The sequence below is a fragment of the Ctenopharyngodon idella genome, chromosome 20 (genome assembly GCF_019924925.1).
Source record: "Ctenopharyngodon idella isolate HZGC_01 chromosome 20, HZGC01, whole genome shotgun sequence".
NCBI lineage: Eukaryota > Metazoa > Chordata > Actinopteri > Cypriniformes > Xenocyprididae > Ctenopharyngodon > Ctenopharyngodon idella.
In genome coordinates, this window is record NC_067239.1 from 23691628 (window position 1) to 23712495 (window position 20868).

The 20868-nt window shown below is 34.4% G+C and overlaps 1 protein-coding gene across 3 annotated transcripts in view; it reads left to right on the forward strand.

Annotated features, from left to right (window-relative positions):
- The window catches only part of cd2ap (CD2-associated protein), a 53721-nt gene that overhangs the window by 18996 nt on the left and 13857 nt on the right, over positions 1-20868 (forward strand). For 2 of the 3 annotated variants that reach the window (XM_051874843.1, XM_051874845.1), the window contains 9 exons: positions 745-845; positions 1787-1907; positions 3030-3199; positions 8379-8472; positions 8990-9084; positions 9921-10019; positions 10237-10290; positions 16267-16303; positions 19018-19080. In XM_051874843.1, coding sequence (XP_051730803.1) covers positions 745-845; positions 1787-1907; positions 3030-3199; positions 8379-8472; positions 8990-9084; positions 9921-10019; positions 10237-10290; positions 16267-16303; positions 19018-19080 — 834 coding nt within the window. Of the gene's footprint in view, positions 1-744; positions 846-1786; positions 1908-3029; positions 3200-8378; positions 8473-8989; positions 9085-9920; positions 10020-10062; positions 10130-10234; positions 10291-16266; positions 16304-19017; positions 19081-20868 lie in introns of all 3 variants that reach the window. The other variant, XM_051874844.1, reaches the window with a different exon arrangement.

Sequence of the window (20868 nt, forward strand, 5' to 3'; positions counted from 1 at the left end):
TTATTATGATTATCAATGTTGAAAACAGTTGTACTGCCTAATAATTTTTTTCAAGATTCTTTGACGAATAGAAAGTTGAAAAGAACTGCATTTATTTGAAAAAACAACAACAATCTTTTCATCATAGATGTCTTTACATCCTTGCTGAATAAATGTATTAATTTCTTTAAAAAAATCTTACTGACTCTAAACTTTTGAATAATAGTGTAATTGTTGAATAATTGCACCTTTCTCAGCTAGTGACAGTTAATATTTCTTAATTTGACTTGTAATATAGAACACCAATTGACTTTAGTCAGGTTAGACGGCATATTGAATTTAATGGATGGAAACAAAGCTGTGAGGGATAGACTTAGTCTTTACAATGGCAAGCACTGTATAAAGTTCTTAGATCATGTAATTTTCACAACTCAAAACTTTCAAAACTGTTTTATGAAGTTTTTGTTTACTGACTTTTTTTTTCTGAAAGAGGTTTCGTCAGCTGAACAATCGTTATGTTGTTAAACAACATTACACTGTTCTTCTATCCCTCACACATGAATAATCTCAAGGAGAGGGTGTGGTGTTTGTGTGTGAAAGTGTATGTGTGCATTCACGTTCAATAAAGACTCTTCCTGATTGCGTTAGTCGTCACTCACTGAGCCCTCTTCAGGTAGCCAGGGGAAATGTATCCCTTATATGCTGCCGTTATTGGCTGAGCATGTCAGGCCAGATCCAGAGTGACTTGTTGTGTTTTCATTACAGAGCCCAAGAAGCGTCAGTGCAAAGTCCTGTTTGAATATGTGCCTCAGAATGAAGACGAGCTGGAACTGAAGATTGGAGATATCATTGACATCATTGAGGAGGTCAGCAGCTTCTGTCTTTTGTATTTAATCTCATAACTGAATGTTTTGACATTTGCGTTGAATATATTCACTTTTTATAGAAATTCTCACACGCACATGCGGTGTGAGATATGATGATAGTGAAAATGTTCCTTAATTTTCATTTCTCGCAAAATGAGAATCATTTCCTTGTAATTTCTCTTTCCCATTTGCTCAGCTTTTTGTCATGGGCTACTAATAAAATGTAGAATATTTGTAGTTTTAATAAAAGTTTCTCTCCAAACATTGTTTTATGCATTCATATCAGTGGATCTCAATCAGGGGGTTGGGAAAGTCAGATCTATTCTGATTATTATATCTATTCTGATAGGCTTGCAGACTTAGAAGTAGAAAAAAACAGTATTAAAGGCAAATAAAACAATGCTTTACTTATTTCATGTATTTCATGTGAAATATCAAAATCTTTAGTGTTGTGGCACAAATTTGTCTGTAACTTGGTAGAAGCTTGCTAGGTTAATAGACAAATACCAACAAGGACAGGTTGCTTGACACCCCCCTCATTTTTAAAAAAAAAAAAATAATAAAAAAAAAAAAAAACTATGCAAGACTAAGCCAGACTACATTTAATGTGGGCATATTTGTGGCAAGGATCTTTTTTTTTTTTTTTTTTTGTGGTGAATTATTGGCTGCTGAGTATGAAACCATCACAGTTGACTTTAGAGACAAAGAGACTTTATGTAATAATTTTATACATTTTTGGGATTTTGCAGACTCTGCAGGGTGATAATGAATTTCAATGTAGGAATTGAACAAATCATGCTTTAAACAATTTTGTTGTTTTGTTGGTTTGTCACTTGATGTCCAATGTAAAATCTGGGTCCTACAGTGAATCCAGCTGAAACTCTTTTGAAATCGAGCATTTGACAATTCCTGTGTTAGTGCTGACTGTGAGTGATTTTTAGGTTGAAGAGGGCTGGTGGAGCGGAAGCATGAATGGGAAGTCTGGACTCTTTCCTTCCAATTTTGTCAAAGAAGTTGACTCAACTGAAGACACGGAGACCAGTGAAGTTACAGACGAGCCAGGTACCGCTCAGCTAATCCTGTGATGCATTCTTAGGGAGGGCATGTCCATACAAGAAAACACTCAACAGAAACCTTTGGGTTTTTTTTTTTTGTACTTTTAAGGGTGTGTGCGCTGTGTTTTCAGGTGTTAGACCTAGTCAAGGCATTTGCAGACGGCAAAACTTTTTGTTCATGATTTTTTTTGTTTGTTTTGAGGCCAACTGAAGCCATCTAAAATTTTGTGAAATTTTAGTGTGCACTACTGTTCAAAAGTTTTAGGGTTAGTGAGATTTTTTTTTTTTTTTTTTGAAAAAGAAATACTTTTATTCAGCAAAATTATCAATTAAGTGACAGTAAAGACATTTTATAATGTTACATAATATTTATATTTCAAACAAATGCTGTTCTTTTGAGCTTTATATTCATTAAATCCTGAAAAAAAATCTATCATTGTTTCTACAATATTGATAATAAGAAATAAATGATTTAATGTTTCTTGAGCACCAAATCAATTAGAATGATTTCTGAAGGATCATGTGACCCTAAAGACTGGAGTAATCGCTGCTGAAAATTCAGCTTTGCATCACAGGAATAAATTACATTTTAAAATATATTAAAAAATCAATCGAAAACAGTTATTTTAAATTGCTATAATATTTAACAATATTAGCTTTTACTATATTTTTGATTGAACAACTGCACCCTTGAAAAGACTTTTTGAAAAAGTATAAAATTTTTTTTACCAAATTTAGTAGTTTAGTGTAAATGCCCTCTTTTTGGTTGCATTCTGAAACTGATAATAGGGGGATTACCGATATAAACTGGGTACTTTTTATGAGCAATAGACCGAACAGTCTGACTAAACAAATGATTCAGATTAGTTTTACAATCTTGAACAGATCAGTTCACTGAAAAGATCAGACTCCATTCATAAATGAGGCATCGCTACTTCTGGCATGAACTCTCATGATCACAGAATAGCTAGGGCAGATGTCAAGATTTTTAGTTCCGATGTCATTTTTTATCAGTTATTTTAGCAATGTTTACTTTGCAAGTGAAAAGGGAATTTTTAATGCCATTTTTGACATCAGAACTTTGTAAATCTTGTTATGGCAGCACTCATACAGAGGTGTGTGTTCACAGATAACACAGATGGAGTGTCTAGCCCCACATCCCCTCACCCAGGCAACGGGGTCATGGCCCAGCCGAAGAAGATTATGGGCATCGGCTTTGGCGACATATTCAAAGAGGGCTCTGTAAAACTGAGAGTCTCCCAAAGAGGACCGCCTGTAAATGAGGAAAAGAAAGAAAAAGTAAGTGTTGTTCTGCGCCTGACAATGTCTTTCCTTCCTGTAAACTGCAGGACCATTTCCGATCCCAATAACTGCAGCAAAGAAAACTTTTAGTGATTTGCGATTGTCACGATCAAAATAAATAAAGTGGAAATGAAGCAGTCAGTGAAGTTAACATTATTTAGTAAACGGATTTCCACTCTAATCAAAAATGATATAACAAAGACGATAAATGTGACCATTTAAAAGAAAAAAAAAACATTTTGTTACAGCATTTGATTGTGCCGCCATCTTTCACAGTATTCACTTTGTGAAGATTATTATAGTTTTGATTCTGGTCTTTGATTTTTCTGCTTAGTTGCTGCAATCATTACTAGTAATAGATAAACTCATAATATCTATCACCAAATAGACAGCCAGTAGAGGGCTATTTGCATGGAGATTCTGGGCTGATAAAAAAAAAATAGACAAACTAAAACAAGTCAGGACTCTAGCAGTGAAGGAAAAGTTGATTAAAAACTTTATTGCATGGAATGCAAAAGGTTTAGAAAAGATTATGGCAGAAAAGATGATGGGATTAGGGATAACATTTGGAGATTATCCAACGTATGGATTGTTAAATGTGAAGTCGCAGTAAGAAATGTATTTTGCGGTTTGCATTAGCTTTGATATCTGTATGTTGTGGAATGACTTGTGTTTATAATGGTTGTGGTTCATTTTAATTTCTGACAGTCATTTTGGCAAAATATTGTATATCCAAGTATAACTATGGAAATCTTGAGGCAGTGTGTCTTTGTGTCTGAATATATATTGGGAAGCGAAGCAGTTGTATAATTTTATTTTTTTTTAAATGTAAATCCATTTACTAAATAATGTTAACTTGACTGACTTCATTTTCACTTTAAGTGTGAGTGTGTGCAAGATATGGCAGTATTGATGAAGAAGCAACTCCACCGCAAAGCAATTTAGCACAAAATAGTGCCATATAAAATCATATCATTGTTTTGGCATGTATTAAAATTTTTTTGCTCATTCCCATAGCCATGAGCAATGGAGCGTTGAAGGATAATTACATGTCTAACTGCTTTACAAGTTTTGCCAGTGATTGCTCAAGACCTTACATATAGACACAGTCTCATGGTGAGACCTTCCTTTTTAGGCAATAAGCCTCTATTTTTGGACTTCATTATTTAGAGTGGCTGATTTTTTTTAAGCATTCTGGCATGGACTAGTTCTCTTATTATCATTTGTGCTCTGCACAGCTCAAACTGTCTGGCCTTTTGTTACATCCGCAAATAGCTGGAATGCAATGCACATTTTAGTTTCTAGAAGTGAAAAGTGCATTTTGTTAAAGGTATAGTTCACCCTAAAATGAAAATTAAATCATCATTTACTCACCCTGGAGTGGTTTTATTGGCTTATGTTCTTCTTTCTTTTTTGGACCACAAAAGGAGAAATTTAAAAACAATATCCCGCTTACACTCGTCCATATAATGGCAGTGAACAGCGACCAGCATCAAGCTTTAAAAAAAAAAAAAAAAAAAAAAAAAAAACGCTTACAGAATGGTCGCGTGCGACATGTCATATATTCTGGGGGTATGTGATAGGGTTTGGTAAGAAAAAAAACAAAGAAATTTAATTATTACTTTAATTATTATTTAATGAAAATCCTTGGCCGTTGGTCTTCTGTGCACGGCTACATGATGTGGGCATTTGTCAGACTATTAGTGGCGCAGTTCACTCCGACTCACCCAGAAAAAGCACACAAGTTGTAAGAAACCCACATTAATAAAATGTGGCACTAATACAGCCGTGCACAGAAGATGAATGACCAGGTCAGGAGTTTTTTTTAAAACCTTGATGCTGGTGGTCACTATTCACTGCCATTATATGGATGAGTGTGAGCAAGACATTTCTTAAAAATTCTCCTTTTGTGGTTCGAAAAACAAAAAAATGTCATACTGCATTAGAACATCACCAGGGTATGTAAATGATGACTTATTTTTCATTTTAGTGTGAACTGTTTAACCTACATGTCTAGAAGCAACTTCAGTATCAAGCTTAAAGGGGTCATGAAATAAATTTTTTGTTTTATTTTAAAATGTTCCTTGAGGCCCAAGTTTTTTGCACAAAAAACAAATATATATGCGGAGAAATGCTTTTCAAACTTCATTCTGACTCTGTTTTTAAGGAGCGGATCTTTTAAGGCTCTTTTAAGTCAGTAAACAGCATCATTGCATAGGAAAAGTATCAACACCCGCTCGCTGTTGCATGTGAGCAAGTGTTTTGAAAACATTATCCATGAAAAAGACAAAGCATTATGAAATTGTTTACTCAGTTTGCAGTATATTTGCCGTTTGACATTACAGATCCCACAATATCCAAACAAGCCATTTTTGGAACTTGGTTAAAGCTGCACTTCGTAACTTTTTTTGGTTAAAAATTATTCAAATCAAATTTTGAGCAAGTACATAACCACCCAGTGTTCAAAACTATCTTCTCACTTTAGCCCGATTCACAACGGTAAGCCTGTAATAATGTTTTCTTATCTGGATGGTACTGGTGGGTTTCCGCGGGAAATTCGAGCATGCAGCCATTTGTCTTTACGTCATTACATTACGTCACGTCTTTTTACATAGGGAAGAAGTCCCAGCTAGTAGGCTATGGTGGAGGATGCTTCAGGCGGCAGATCATTTATAGCCTTTTCTCACAGCAGCTGAAATAATTAAACGTATCATTTTGACTGCGGATTGTAATCCAGAAAGGTCCAAATGACAATCATCAGTGACAACTGGAGATTTACCCGTAGTCAAAAGCAAAAGACTTCGAACTGCGGAGTGGCTACAGAAATTGAAATCTATAGGTAACGCTAATACACGCTAAATACACATAGTCACACAATGCTGACGTAGTTAAAGGGATAGTTCACCCAAAAATGAAAATTTGATGTTTATCTGCTTACCCCCAGGGCATCCAAGATGTAGGTGACTTTGTTTCTTCAGTAGAACACAAATGATGATTTTTAACTCCAACTGTTGCGGTCTGTCAGTCGTATAATGCTTGTCAATGGTAACTCCATCTATAAGAGTCAAAAAAACATGCACAGACAAATCCAAATTAAACCCTGCGGCTCGTAACGACACATTTATGTCCTAAGACATGAAACGATTGGTTTGTGCGAGAAACCGAACAGTATTTATACAATTTTTTTACCTCTAAAACACCACTATGTCCAACTGCCTTGCGCATCTGGTTGGTGAGGTCTGAACCTGCTCTGACAACGGAAGTGATGTCTAGCACTCATTCAAGTATAAGCGCGATACATCACTTCCGTCATCAGAACGCGTTTTCAGACCTCACCAACCGGATGCGCAAGGCAGTTGGACATAGTGGTGTTTTAGATAAAACACCACATAGACATATAAGACTTTAAATAAATGCTCTCTTTATAATAAGGAGGATGTGAAACTTGCAGATTGTTTTAATGGTCTTTTGACACATAAGAGAACTTTGTACCAAGGAAAATTTGATTTCTCCTATCATGACCCCTTTAAAGACAACTTCAAATCAAGATGAACCCTATTTATGTCCATTATAAATGCCCCTGAATACTTATTGTGCTTGATTCATTAGTAAATGTTATTCTCATGAAAATAAAAAAAATATAAATAATAATAATAAAAACTTATCAGAACATAATAATTTTACCTGTACTCTGGAATACAATTTGTGGCAAAATTTTGCTGTGCTTGTCTTGCTCACTGATTGTACTGATTTGATATTTATTTTAAAAAGTGCTATAGATATAAATCTGAATTGATTGATTATAAAAATGTTTTGTAGGAAAAAAAAGATACAGAGTATTTTCCAGATAATGTTTTAGTAGTTTTTTTTTTTTTTTAATTATTTAAAAATTAATTATTTTTTAAATTATTTTTATTTTTTATTTTTTTTGTGTATGTGTTGTGTATACAGTATGTTTTCTTCGTAATATCATGCTTTTTATTTTCCGCACACATTATAAGTGGATCTGTGTAAATGAATATATGTAGGTGCCTTTATATTTAAGGGTCCTTTGCATTAAAAAGTGTTGAAACCCTAATATAAATAATATTAACCAATAATGACATAGCACCTGATTAGTTACATTTCTCACTGAATTTTCAAGTTGTGGTAATACTATTCAGAAGTTTGGGGTTTTCAAATATTTTTGAAAGTAGTCTCTTATGCTCACCCAGGCTGCATTTATTAGATTAAAAAAATACAATAAAACTGCAATATTGTAAAATATTGCAATGTAAAGTACCTGTTTTCTATTTTAATATATTTTAAAATGTAATTTACTCCTGTGATGCAAATTTTCAGCAGCCATTACTCCAGTCTTCAGTGTCACATGATCCTGCAGAAATCATTCTGATATGCTGATTTGCTGCTCAAGAAACATTTTCTTTTTATTATCAATGTTGAAAACAGTTTTACTGCGTAATATTTTTGAGTAAATAGTGATTTTTTTTTTTTTTTCTGGATTCTTTAATGAATAGAAAGTTCAAAAGAACAACATTTATTTGTAATAGTTAAGACATTTATAATGTTACAAAAGATTTCTGTCACTTTTGATCAGTTTATTGCATCATTGCTGAATACTAATATTAATTTCTTGAAAATCTTACTGATTCCAAACTTTTGAATGGTAGTGAACATCATATTGAAGTTGTTAAATGCACCACAAATTACCTTCCATGTTATTTTTAAGTCATTTAGGTCTGTTTGCAGTATTAATGCATTTAACCAATACTTCCTCTCTCCCTTTTTATCACATTTTGCATCCCATTATATCATTCAGATTAGTTAAATTTTCTACTACATCTTTATCAAGAGCTCAGATGTCATTTATTACACATCATCATGTGATGTAAGGGTCAGAGGATTTACTAAATACCTGTAGGTTTCTTACTCACTATTTGCTTACTAAAAAAATACAGTTGGTTTTGTATCCTTGCACAGGTGCAAAATTCGAGACTAAATTTGGCATGCTCTACCATTTACTCTGTACAGATGTAACAGGCAACAGTGTTTACCCAGCATTCCTTTCATCCAGGCATGGCTGATCTGTCTCAGTCTGTACCTTCCAGTGTGCAACTGCATGTGTTTGTGTGGCTGCCGTGTCAGTAAATCCATTTGTGGTTCTGCTTCATTTTAGCCAATTCCATCATTACCATCTGCCACAAAACACACTCCTTTGAGCACTCCTGAACCCCCTAAAGGAGAAAAAGAAGCAGAGAGCAAAGGAAAAGGTAAGTTCATTGGAAGGTTGATATAAAGCTGTATTGTGAACACCAAAATAATGATAGGAGATTTATGGAAATGGACCAGACATGAATGCCTGAATCCGACTGCAGTGGTTATGACTAATTGACCTCTTCCTGGTAATCAGAAGCCCAAATTATAGATTAGCATACCTATCTGTTTTTGAAAGTGCCTGTGCCTAACTAATGTGTAATGAATTACGAAGTGTATTTTCTTATGCAAACACCATCAGATCTCAAGAGGAAGTAGGAATGCTAAAAGATTGCTTTCACCAGATATTATAGACCCCTTTGGGTGACGTTTCTGTAGGCGCTGCCATTGCTTTAGACATTAAATGATGCCTGTACAATGAAAGCAGAGCAAATAACTTGGCAAGGTGGCACTTCAGGCACTCCACAGCTTTTTACAACACCAGTTTTTAGTAAAGAGTCTGCTGTAGGTACCAAAGACAAATCATTGTAACCCATGTAATGGGTATATTCTGTTTTGCTTGTCTTTCTGCAGTAAAAGAATACTGCAAGGCCACATTCCCCTATGAAGCAACTAACCAGGATGAGCTGGATTTAAAGGAGGGAGACATCATCCATGTACTGAGTAAGGTATGTAACAGGCAAAGAAAATGTCTTCTCAACCACAGAGATCTCTAAATAAAAAAGATAAAAAGGAATAAGACATTTAGCTTTAGTGTTTAGCCATCATGGAGCAGTGTAAACCAGTTTGGGCTCAAACTTTTGCGTTCAAACCAATTAATTCTGATCGCTTCATTAAGACCAGTTAGCCTATATCATGTACTGCATTTTAGTCTGGTGTGTAAAAACGCCAGGGATTTAGGTTAGATTTGTGCAAACTATGCCAGAGAGGTAGATTCAATGGTACATGTTAGAATTGCATGTAAATATGAAGAATATTGATATCTTATGCATGAAAATTACTGTTGGTAATGGTATGAAAATAGTCTAAACCTGTATGAGCTATAATGCAATTTTTGCTATTACAGAGCTTTCAGATGTGGATTCTGGCTTGAAACCGTTCTACAGTGATCAGAGACAAAGCGTTTTGTAGTGTATTCCCCAGTGCATTTGTCTGATGCCATCTGCAGACACTTTAAACATTTTATATGAGACTGTAGCTGTTGTATATCATACTAATGACTTCTGTTCTGTTAGAAACTTGAGGATGTGTTTGCTTTATTCAAGTTAAGACACATGGATGCCGTTTTCACACAGCCACCTATTGTTTGCCTTGAGCAGGAAGCAGATCAAAGCTGGAAAATATTTTATACATGACCACCATCTAGTGGCAAGGGATATATCTACATTTCTCATTCATAATGATGTTTATTTAAGCTTTTAAGATGTATTATTCTGAAACTGTTGTGTAGTATTTTATGAAATAAGCAATTTATGTTCAGTGGTTGATGGTTTTGATGTTTTAGGACACAGGAGAGCCAGGCTGGTGGAGAGGAGAGATCAATGGCAAAGAGGGAGTTTTCCCAGACAACTTTGTAGCTCTGCTTCCTGAGACAGACAAAGAGGTAAATTTACATTCATTAATGCTGTTATTGATGTATTCCGTAGGAGTCTTCATTATCCGGAAAGGAAATTGAACCACCCAATGCAGACGTGCAATTTAAAGAAAGCAGAAAGGAAAGTTGTTACCTCAAAACTACCAGTTTACAGTTACGACAGAAGTAAAATATTTTTTTTAAATAAACTATAATTAAAAGTGATTATTTTCTTTTCTTTATACAGACACTAACATCCAAAGGCTCAATTAAAGCATCTCCGAAACAGGAACCAGAGGAGGTAAGCAATGCATATTCTTTTGTCAGAAAATTGCTTTTTGGATTACACTTTTTATTACATTTGGATTTTTGGATTTTTTTATTTGGATTACATTTTAAATGAAACAAAAAATATATCAGTTTTGCAGTCTTTCAATGTATAAATTTTTTCGAGAGCATTAAGACAGATGTTTATTTATAAATACAAATATTTCGAGATAGACACGACCATTCAAAAGTTGGACACACCTTCTCGTTCTTTGAGTTTACTATAATGAAGTCATTAAAAACTATAACAGAAGTGACAGTATGGGAATTGTTTAGTGAACAATTTATTTTTATTACTTTTTTCAAAGTAGCCACCAAAATGTTTTTGTTAAGACATTTATATGTAGGAACAATCTTCTACAAAATTATATTTCAAGCATTTTAGCATTGATGAAAAGGTTTTTAACATCATGAGAAACATGAATTTGGTCAATTGTGTCTCAACTCCTGACTGGTAGGGTGTCGTCAAAAATATTGATAATTTTTTATTATTTATTTTTTTTTTTTTTAGCTAAATCTCCTAGCCCTGCTTCTCAATGAAAACCCTGTATTAAATATTTTAATCAAAGATTCTACGAACCAAAATAAACAGCAGTCCAGACAATATCAGACGATATCAAATTAACACTTGACTTTTTGTGGTTCACTGTTGGGGATTTGAGCTTGAAAGAAGCATTTAAATCAATTGCAGCCACTTATCACCATGTGTTTCACAAACACTGCTTCATTCTTGCTTTTGGGGTCTTCATGATTACCCTGAGGGTGCGTATTTAACCACGTTTTGGCAAACTGTGGAACAGGCCCGCTTTTTATCGTGAGGAGCACATTGTTTGATCAAAGCACCAGCTACCATCACTAGAGAACAAACAGAGGCCTTGTGCGTGCAAAAGTTATGCTCTGCCACATCCATTTTCCGGAGAAATTCTGTGAAGCCTCATATCCCTCCACTGAATGGGGTCATGGGTTGATATGCTCCCGGCATAAGTGTTTTTCTTTCTTTCTTTTCTTTTTAAATGTTTTTATTTTCAACCTGATTGGCCTGAATGATTGTCTTTGTGCTGCTGCAGTGAGAATGTGATGAGCTGAAGCTCATGTGATGGGTTGCGGAGGTCAGCAAGCAGTTCATGAAGATGTGAAAGTGTTCATTTCTTCAACGGGCTCTAGGGAGCCCATGATCAATACTTTATCCTATAAGCATCCTGTCAGATGATAAGACGGTGATCTCTGTATCAGGAAATAAGGGGCAGAGGGCATTTACACAAAGGCAATGTCTGTAAATTGTTGTTGACAATTTACAGACATTTAAATAAACAATACCCAAGATGTGGTAATACCACAATATTGGGCATTTTAATCTATTATTATTATAATATTACATTAATAAATATAATATATATATATATATGTATATATATATATATATATATATATATATATATATATATATATATATATATATATATATATATATATATATATATATATATATATATATATATATATATATATATATATATATATATATATATATATATATGCCATGTAGTTAAAGATGTAATTGTCAGCAGGTTTCGTTAAGGCCCCTTTAGCCATCTAAGCTGTGTCCCAATTCAGAGGCTACATCCTTCGAAGGAAGGCCGTGAAGGTCTGACCGAGCATTGTTCTGTCTACGGAGGATTGTTCTTGTCGCCTAGCAACTGTGAGAGCCGCCATTGATGAGTGGCAGTAATATTTGTACTGGACTTTTTTGAAAGTTATATTAAACTGTCTGAAAACAAAACAGGGTTCACAAACTGTCTAAATATGTTCACCATGGTCCATTTCTGTATATAATAAAGAGAAACTTTATATAATCCAACTTAGTAAGATACAAGTCAACATTTGAACCGCTTTAAATGTGTTGTTTTCTGTCATTTCTGGCGTGCAATAAATTCTGGGGTAGGCAAGGCTGCGAAGGATCCATTTGGAGGAAACATTTGAAGGAGCCTTCAAATTGGGACAGCCTTGGTCGTGCCACTGTGACGCAATTGGCTTTCGAAGGATGCAGCCTATGAATTGGGACTCAACTCTAGAGTTTCATGATAGAACTTGGTATATTTACTTTATATATATATATATATATATATATATATATATATATATATATATAATATTGCATAAATTGACTGGTTTACACACATCAGCCTTGGCATTGAACTGGAAATGGATTTTTTTTTTTTTTTTTATGAAATGGTAAACATTTGAATATATAGTTGTTGTTTTTTTTGTTTTTTTTTGTAATTTTAGCATTTGAACAGAAATGCTCTTGAAAAGAGTTTAAATATGCAGTATTTGACTTTTTTTCTGTTTGCCGTGAGCGGCTGAACATTAACTCCTCGGCCCTTTTTTCAAGGTATGTCTCTGATGTTAAGCGAGAGGAAATTGTTTTGCCCTTCTTTGGTCCCAAACAGATTTCTTCGTAGATAGGGTTGTTTAGAGACAGTGTAAGTCTAATTTTTTCTAAATCGTGAGCTGTTGAGATTGCTTGAGCTGCCTGTGACAGTAATTTAATCAGATGTATTACTCTAAGATCTCACATCAGTGTAATTCCTGTAGTAAATTGGCATTTAAGCTGCATCTACAGGTTGATTTACAGAGAGGTGCCATTATAGTAATCATTCCTGCTTCGCTATTTCTAACACAGGCTGAGAAATGAATTAATTCTTAAAATGTTTTTTTTTTTTTTAGTTGAACAGTCAAATAGGCTACATTGCAATGAAACAACTATCAGTATATTTCATAAACATAATATATATAAACATTAAGAAGTTTAAAAACACTTTTTAATTAAAAATACACGTTTTGGTAGTATAAAGTACTATCTATTTTATTTGCTCAATTTCTTTAGTTTTTTCCCCCAATTTGAGTAGTGAGATTTCTTTTTTTAATTAAACATAAGTGTGACTTAAAATGCCCCTATTATGCTTTTTCAGATATTACCTTTCATGCAGATTAGAAATTCAGATATGGTAATTGGCATTTTGTTTCCGGCACACGCTGTAAGCAGTAGACTAATCACAACAGACTGGACCAATCATATAAGAGTAGGCTCACAGAAAGGAGGGGTTTAGAGAAACTGAATCTTCAAACTAAATTTTTTTCAGATTCTTTGAGAAATGAGGTGATGTGAAATGTATATTATGAGATATGCATGTATGTATGTATGTATGTATGTATATATGAGACATCCAAAACAAAATTAGGAATCTTTAAAATAGCATAATAGGGGCACTTTAACTACAGTAAGGGGAGTGGAACAAAGGTTCAGGTCGAAAGTAGTTGCCTTAGATAATGCACCCTTTCTAAAATTATATATAATTTAATAAATGCCTTAAATATATCAATGCCTTAAATTAAAATGGTACTAGGGGTTTAAATTATGAACTTGCTTCTCGTATAATTCTTTAGAGTGTGGAAGAACCCTTTTATGATCATCTTAATCGGCATTCATGCATAGTTGGTCATGCATAAGTGAATGAATTTCAGAATCATGTAGATGAAAGAGTTTATGCATGTACTGACATTCTCATAAATGATACATATGTATGTCAGTTGCAAGTGTTGATCTATGCCTGTGTTGTTGTTTGAATTCTCACTCATGATGTGATACATGTGCTAAATGAGGTGATTTATTCTGGTAATCAGTGCAGCCCATTCATTGGCTCTGATATGTTGCAAAAGTCATCAGATCCTCCATCAAAGAGGAGGCTGGGGGATTTCCAGCCTCAGCCATTTCATCTGTTTCAGTTCCTGCTGATTCTGGATTGTTGAGCTTTTCAGGATCTTGTTTTAGTTATGCAGAATCTAGGGGTTATGTTAGTCTGACCTGTGAATTGACTAGGGTTGGGAATCGAATCGGATACTTAAAGTCAAGAATTGGATGCTTGTTATAAAATTAAAATGTCGATTCTTCTTATCGATTCCTGTGCGCATTTTAATGTGGTTTTAAACCATTCAAATAAAAGAAGATGCAAAAAAGAACTCAATTTGTCACTCGCATGCTGTTTTCTGTGCTGGGCACATCCAGAGTGTGCGCACAAAAAGCGCCTCTCATATAGTGCGCAAATGCTGAATTAAGTTCTCTTTTGCGTCGTCTTCACGCTTTTTGCCTGTCAGTGACCTTCAAGATTAAAAATATGCTAGTTGACGTTCGATTATTAGCTTATTATCAGCTGACATGATTTGGCCTTGACAGTGGTACTTGAAGGGAACATGCCAATATGTCTTCATTGGTATGTGAGTGGATTATAACTGGTGCAAGATGAGGTCACAATAAGGTCTATTACAGAGGAAAAAGATGAAAGTGAATTGTCATTTCATTAGGGTTGGGAACCGAGAACCGGTTCTCATCCGGAACCGGTAGTGTTTTTTGAAAAGAACCGGAACCGTGCAAGATTTCTGTTTCGGTTCCAAAAACGGTTCTGGTGCGATGGGTGGGCGAATTGCGGGGAGCATATCCTTTAATAGAGACATCTCACATCATGAATATTATAGCAATGAATGCACTGAAAATCCCTCGCGCTACTCATATACGTCAGATTTCAATGCAGAGAAAGAGAGAGAGAGGTGCCCAAAGCTGCACGATTCATCTTTAAAAGATCGCGTTCTCAATTATCTCAAATATCACCCACATGATCTAATTCCTAAATGACCACGATTCACCCGTGTATATTAAACCTTTGACAAAAATAAAATCGCGACATTCAAATCTGCGTTGATCTAAAGAGAGTTGTCATGTGTAGATATAAACAGCTTCACAAACAATATTTTCAAACGCACATTATTTCTGTGTGACAAATAGGCCTATTCCAATTATAACAGAAGTATACAAAAGTTTATTATTCAGATAGAAACGCTGGTGTTTATGTATAATAAATTAGGCTACCTTCTGAAAGTAACTGTACTTCAAATAACGACTGTATCGATTGCATTGTTACGCCACTAGGTGGCAACAAATTAAAAATGTGTCTATCACTGAATCATTCTTTCAGGAACAAGTCTTTATGAATCCAACTTACAAAAATATTCTGTTTCATCTGTCTGAATCTTACATGCGTGTTCAAGCATCTTATCTAATTTGTGGTAACACTTTACAATAAGGTTCATTTATGAACAAACCATGAGCAATACATTTGTTACTGTATTTGTTAATCTTTGTTAATGTTAGTTAATAAAAATACAGCCGTTCATAGTTTGTTCATGTTACTTCACAGTGCATTAACTAATGTTAACAAATACAACTCTTGATTTTAATAATGTATTAGTAAATGTTGAAATTAACATTAATAAATGCTGTAGAAATGCAGTTCATTATTAGTTCATGTTAATGTAGTTAACTTATTTTAACTAATGAACCTTATTGTAAAGTGTTAGCGAATTTGTTGAGATTTGTTCTGTTAAATTCATTTTACAAGAATAATAAACACAAAAAGGACTGTTTGAGTCAAGTATTGGGCATTTTTTCCTTTTCTACTATTTTTTTTATTAGTTGTTTAATTATTTTAATGGAACCGGAACCGGAATCGTTAGGCAGAACCGGAATCGGAACCAGAACCGGAAAATTTCTCACGATTCCCAACCCTACATTTCATGCTGACTTTAATGACAGCAGCACTCAAGTTCCATGAACTATTACATTTGTGTAAAACCATGTTCTCCAGCATAATTTGAGAATGATCCAGATTGTGTCTTGTGCTTCAATGGAAGCAAAATCAAAGACTGTCTTTCAGTTCTCATTATCAAAGTCACACATTTTCTTGTTTAACCTAGAAACAATGCACAATGTTAAATATTATTCATTTTATGTCTCAATATATAATTTGTTTGCCTTTTTCACAATCCTAAACGTTTATTACCAGATTATAAATCCTAGATTTTCAATAATGCATTCTATTTTGTTGTTTCTCCACAGAAGCCAAAGAAGCCCCCACCACCATCCAAAACCACAGGTATGATATCCATTCTTCAACATACCATTTCACATCTCACTGATTGCATGAATTTGATACATCCCTTCACTCTTTTCTTTTCATTTCAAGCTGCTGTGAGACCTCTGAGGTATAAAAAGAGCTTAAAGTGCCATCATACTCATTGTGGTTGCTGATAATGCTCAATGACTCTCTCGCAATCATATATGATAAGAGCCACAAAAGCCCTGTGATCAGTTTAAAGTAGGGGTGCAACGGTTCATATTACTCACGGTTCGGTTTGTATCACGGTTTTAGTCTCATGGTTTTGGTACGGTTCGGTATGTTACTACTGTCAAATAAAAATAAGAAACAAATAATCAAACAGCACAAATAAATGCAGTAAAGCAAAGATACAAATAAATAAAGCTTTTAAGGTTTTTCATGTACAGAAATTGAATAAAGTATCTAATAAAATGTAAAATAACATTCATGTAATCTTCACTGTATAAATGAAATATTAAATTAAAGATCAATCATTATTAATTATTAATTTACTATTTAGTCATGAGCAATGAGTGATTTCCTTGTCTTTTGATGTTTGATTAACATTAAAAACACATTCAGACAGCAGGAATGCAAGGGCTGCTGTCTCTTTAAGACGTAATACACGGATCAGTACACTGATACTGAACGCATGCGTTCTTTCTCGAGTGTGTAAGTTCACTTAAGACATAACGGTCTATGCTTGCTAGGATACTCGCCAAATGGGCATGTTGACATACATTTGTGTGAATTTGTCTGTTCAAGCACAAGACTTGAAAAAGACCTCAATAACGCTTCGGATGAGTACACAAATCTTCTCACAGCGCGCGTAAGTTCTCTTTCGCGCCTTGCATTTGAATGTTTAAATTGGCAAGGCTTAAATGAGTTTAGTTTAAACGTGTGCAGTTCAGATCTCACCTGCGCTCACGCGCTATCAACACCCACGTGATGACGGCGTAAATGACTGGTCATATAGGGCATACTGCACTCGCACTGAACAAAGTTTAGGGGAAGCCAGAATGCGTATCCATCGACAGAAACATACATTAGCCTAACTCTGTCTGTCTGTTTTATTTATTTTCTACAAACCATATTATAGATGCGTATGCGTCGTCAGATATGAGATGGACCGCGGTGCAAGTGCGAGAACCACGAACCGTTTCACCCCTAGTTTAAAGCTCATTGTCATCAAACATCTTTCGCTTGTTTTTGCCTGTCAGTGACCTTGAAGATTCAAAATATGCTAGTTGATGTTCGATTGTTAGCTGCAGGCAGCTGACATGATTTGATGGGTCTTGACAGTGGTACTTGAAGGGAACTTGCCAATATGTCTGCATCTTTATGTGAGTGAATAATAACTGGTGCAAGATGGCATATTGATTTGAGCTGCTTCCTCTGTGGTTTTCAGAGAAGTATTCTGGTCTATTCTCAGAAGATTAGAAGTGAATCAAGATAATTTGGCGTATTTAATTATGGCATTGAAATTACATTATTTACAAAGAAATTACAAAAATGTATTAAAAATTTAAAAATTAATTAAATTTAAAATAATTAATTTTTTTATTAAATTAGATTGTGTTTTGATTTGATTTAATTTAATAAAATATTTTTATTGTATTTTATTACAGTTTTTTTATTTAATTTTATAATAAAGCTTTAATATAACTTCGTTGCAGCTATAAATTCATAAACCCATTTTCTGGAAAACTGTCATTTGTTTATAATATTATATTGGTTATCTATATTAAGCAGATATATAACTGTACTTTTACATTTTATCATGTTTACATCCAATACACCACTGAAATATTCAGGTTTATAAGATATTAAAATGATTAAATAATGTAAGGGCGCATTAGTAGTTAGTAGATGGTATATTTGATGGCAGTCCAGTCAATCAAGACATATTAGTTGTCTAGCTGTAAATAGGTTCTAATGATATGTTTATACAACAATGATGTACTAAAAACTGAAAAGATTTCCTTTGCATTTTTCACGTACAGATGACAACGTTGTCAAAACAATCCCCGTTCACACGGATCCGCGAAAACGTCCAAAAACGCTGTATTATTCATGCCAGGCCAGTAGTTGGCGATGTCAATTTGTAAAGAAACACGTCATACAAATGCGCTTGACTGCAACATTTTCACTAATACACAGTTTGGACGCAATAGCGGTATCATCTTTAAAAACAGAATACAAAAGTTTTCAAAAGTTTGCATTTTCAGGCCCCCAAAATGCAATTGTCGTGTAAATAAATGGCATAAAAATACATAAAAAGTTTTCTGTTTTTAATTAAAAATGGTTTTGTGTAAACAGCCCCTAAGACTGATGCAACAACTGACAAGTGAAAGGGACAAAATCATATGATCTGGCAATGCAGATATAAAGTCTGATAATGCAGCTGTGACACAGTCAGTCACACCTGTTTTCTGCAAAACATGCAAACAAAAAACCGGATGTTATGCATCAAAGGAGACCACATCATCCCAATTGCTTTATAGAAAGCTTGCAGAGGGTTGCAAAGATTTGGTCTGTCTTTCCAACCCACACAGGAAATGCAAGTCATTGACTGTATGTTTCCTATTCTGTTCAAGCATCTGTCTCAGAAGTTGTTTTGTTCTTTTATCTGCCAAGTCTAGAGCCGCTCTCTCTGCATTGTAGTTCATTAAAACATATAGTTAAGTCAGACAATATGCTTCGTTTCTCAGTCCTGAAACCTGAGGCCCCCAGTGTGGACAAGAAGCAACCGCAGCCACGGCCTGAAGATAAAGGTAAGAGAGGGTTAACTGCCCAGTTCCTGTTATACCACACATTGACCTTGCTGACTGTGGTGACACACGCTTTGAAGAATGAAATTGCTATTTAAGAGCATTCATGTTGGTTATTATGAAACAATGAATAGCTATTAACAACCCACTATAATAATTCCAGTTTTAATGTAACGCTCTGATTTGTTAATTTATTTTTATTCATTTGATCATTTGCTGAGCACCTATTAATAGTCTGTGTAACTGGAGGAGAGAATCTTTCTTTCTTTCATGCATTCAGCCATTTCACTTTTATACCCAAACTTCACTGCCGATGAACACTGCGTCACAATGCAACTAGGTTGCTAAAAGCATAAGCTGTATGTGCACTGCAAGAGGCTCACATCACAACACTCACAATGTAGACATCTTTGTTGATTTGGTAATTGATTTGAATTAAATAGATTAATGATGATCAAAAGTGACAGTAAAGACATTTCTAATGTCATTTCTAAAAAAAAAAAAAAAAAAAATCCTATTTCAAAGAATTGTTGTTCTTTTAAACTTTCTATTTATCATTCTGGGTGAGCATAACAGCCCGCTCACACCAAGAATGATAACTGTAAAGATAAACTATAACAATAACTATATTATTGTCCACACCAGCATATCATTTTGCAGGATTCTGATTGGCTGTCAATGTTTTTATCATTCATCAGCTGGAAAAAATCCTTCTGAAAGTGATTCCAAAGATATTGTTTCTCTGTGTGGTTGTTGTTACAGTTATTATATTTAGAATGATTTTTTAAAATTATATCAGTATCGTTATGGTTATCGTCCTTGGTGTGAGCGGGTCTTGAAGGGTTAGTTCACCCAAAAATTAAATTTCTGTCATTAATTACTCCCCCTCATGTCGTTTCACACCCGTAAAACCTTCATTCATCTTTGGAACACAAATTAAGATATTTTTGATGAAATCCGATAGCTGTATGACAACTCAATTTAACAACCACTTTCAAGGTCCAGAAAGGTACTAAAGACATTGTTAAAATGGTCGACGTGACTGCAGTGGTTCAACCTTAATTTTATGATGCAACGAGAATACTTTTTGTGCGCAAAATATCTTCTGTTCTGTGTCATTCTGCTATGCAATTTACGTCCAGCACTTCCAGGTTCTGTCCCACCGGCTCAGTATTGGCCGAAGCTAATCACGTGAGCAGCACGACGCATGCGTGTGATGCAGACGCAGGAGCCAGCCAATAATGAGTCACCGTTCTGACTGACTGAAACTGGAAGCGCTGGATGTAAACAGTGAAGCTGAATGACACAGAACAGAAGATATTGTTGAATAAAGTCATTATTTTTGTTTTGTTTTTGCACACAAAAAGTATTCTCATTGCTTCATAAAATTAAGGTTGAACCACTGCAGTCACATTGACCATTTTAATGATGTCTTTAGTACCTTTCTGGACCTTGAAAGTGGTTGTTAAATTGATGTCTATTGAGGAGTCATACAGCTCTCAGATTTCATCAAAAATATCTTAATTTGTGTTCCGAAGATGAATGAAGGTCTTAAGGGTTTGGACGACATTAGGGTGAGTAATTAATGACAGAATTTTCATTTTTGGGTGAACTATCCCTTTAAGAGCCTTCTTTCAGAAACATTAAAAAATCACTTTACAATAAGGTTCATTTGTTAACATTAGGTAATGTATTAACTAACATGAACTAACAATGAGCAATACATGTTACAGTATTTATTAATCTTTGTTAATGTTAGTTAATAAAAAAAATCCAGCTGTTCATTGTTTG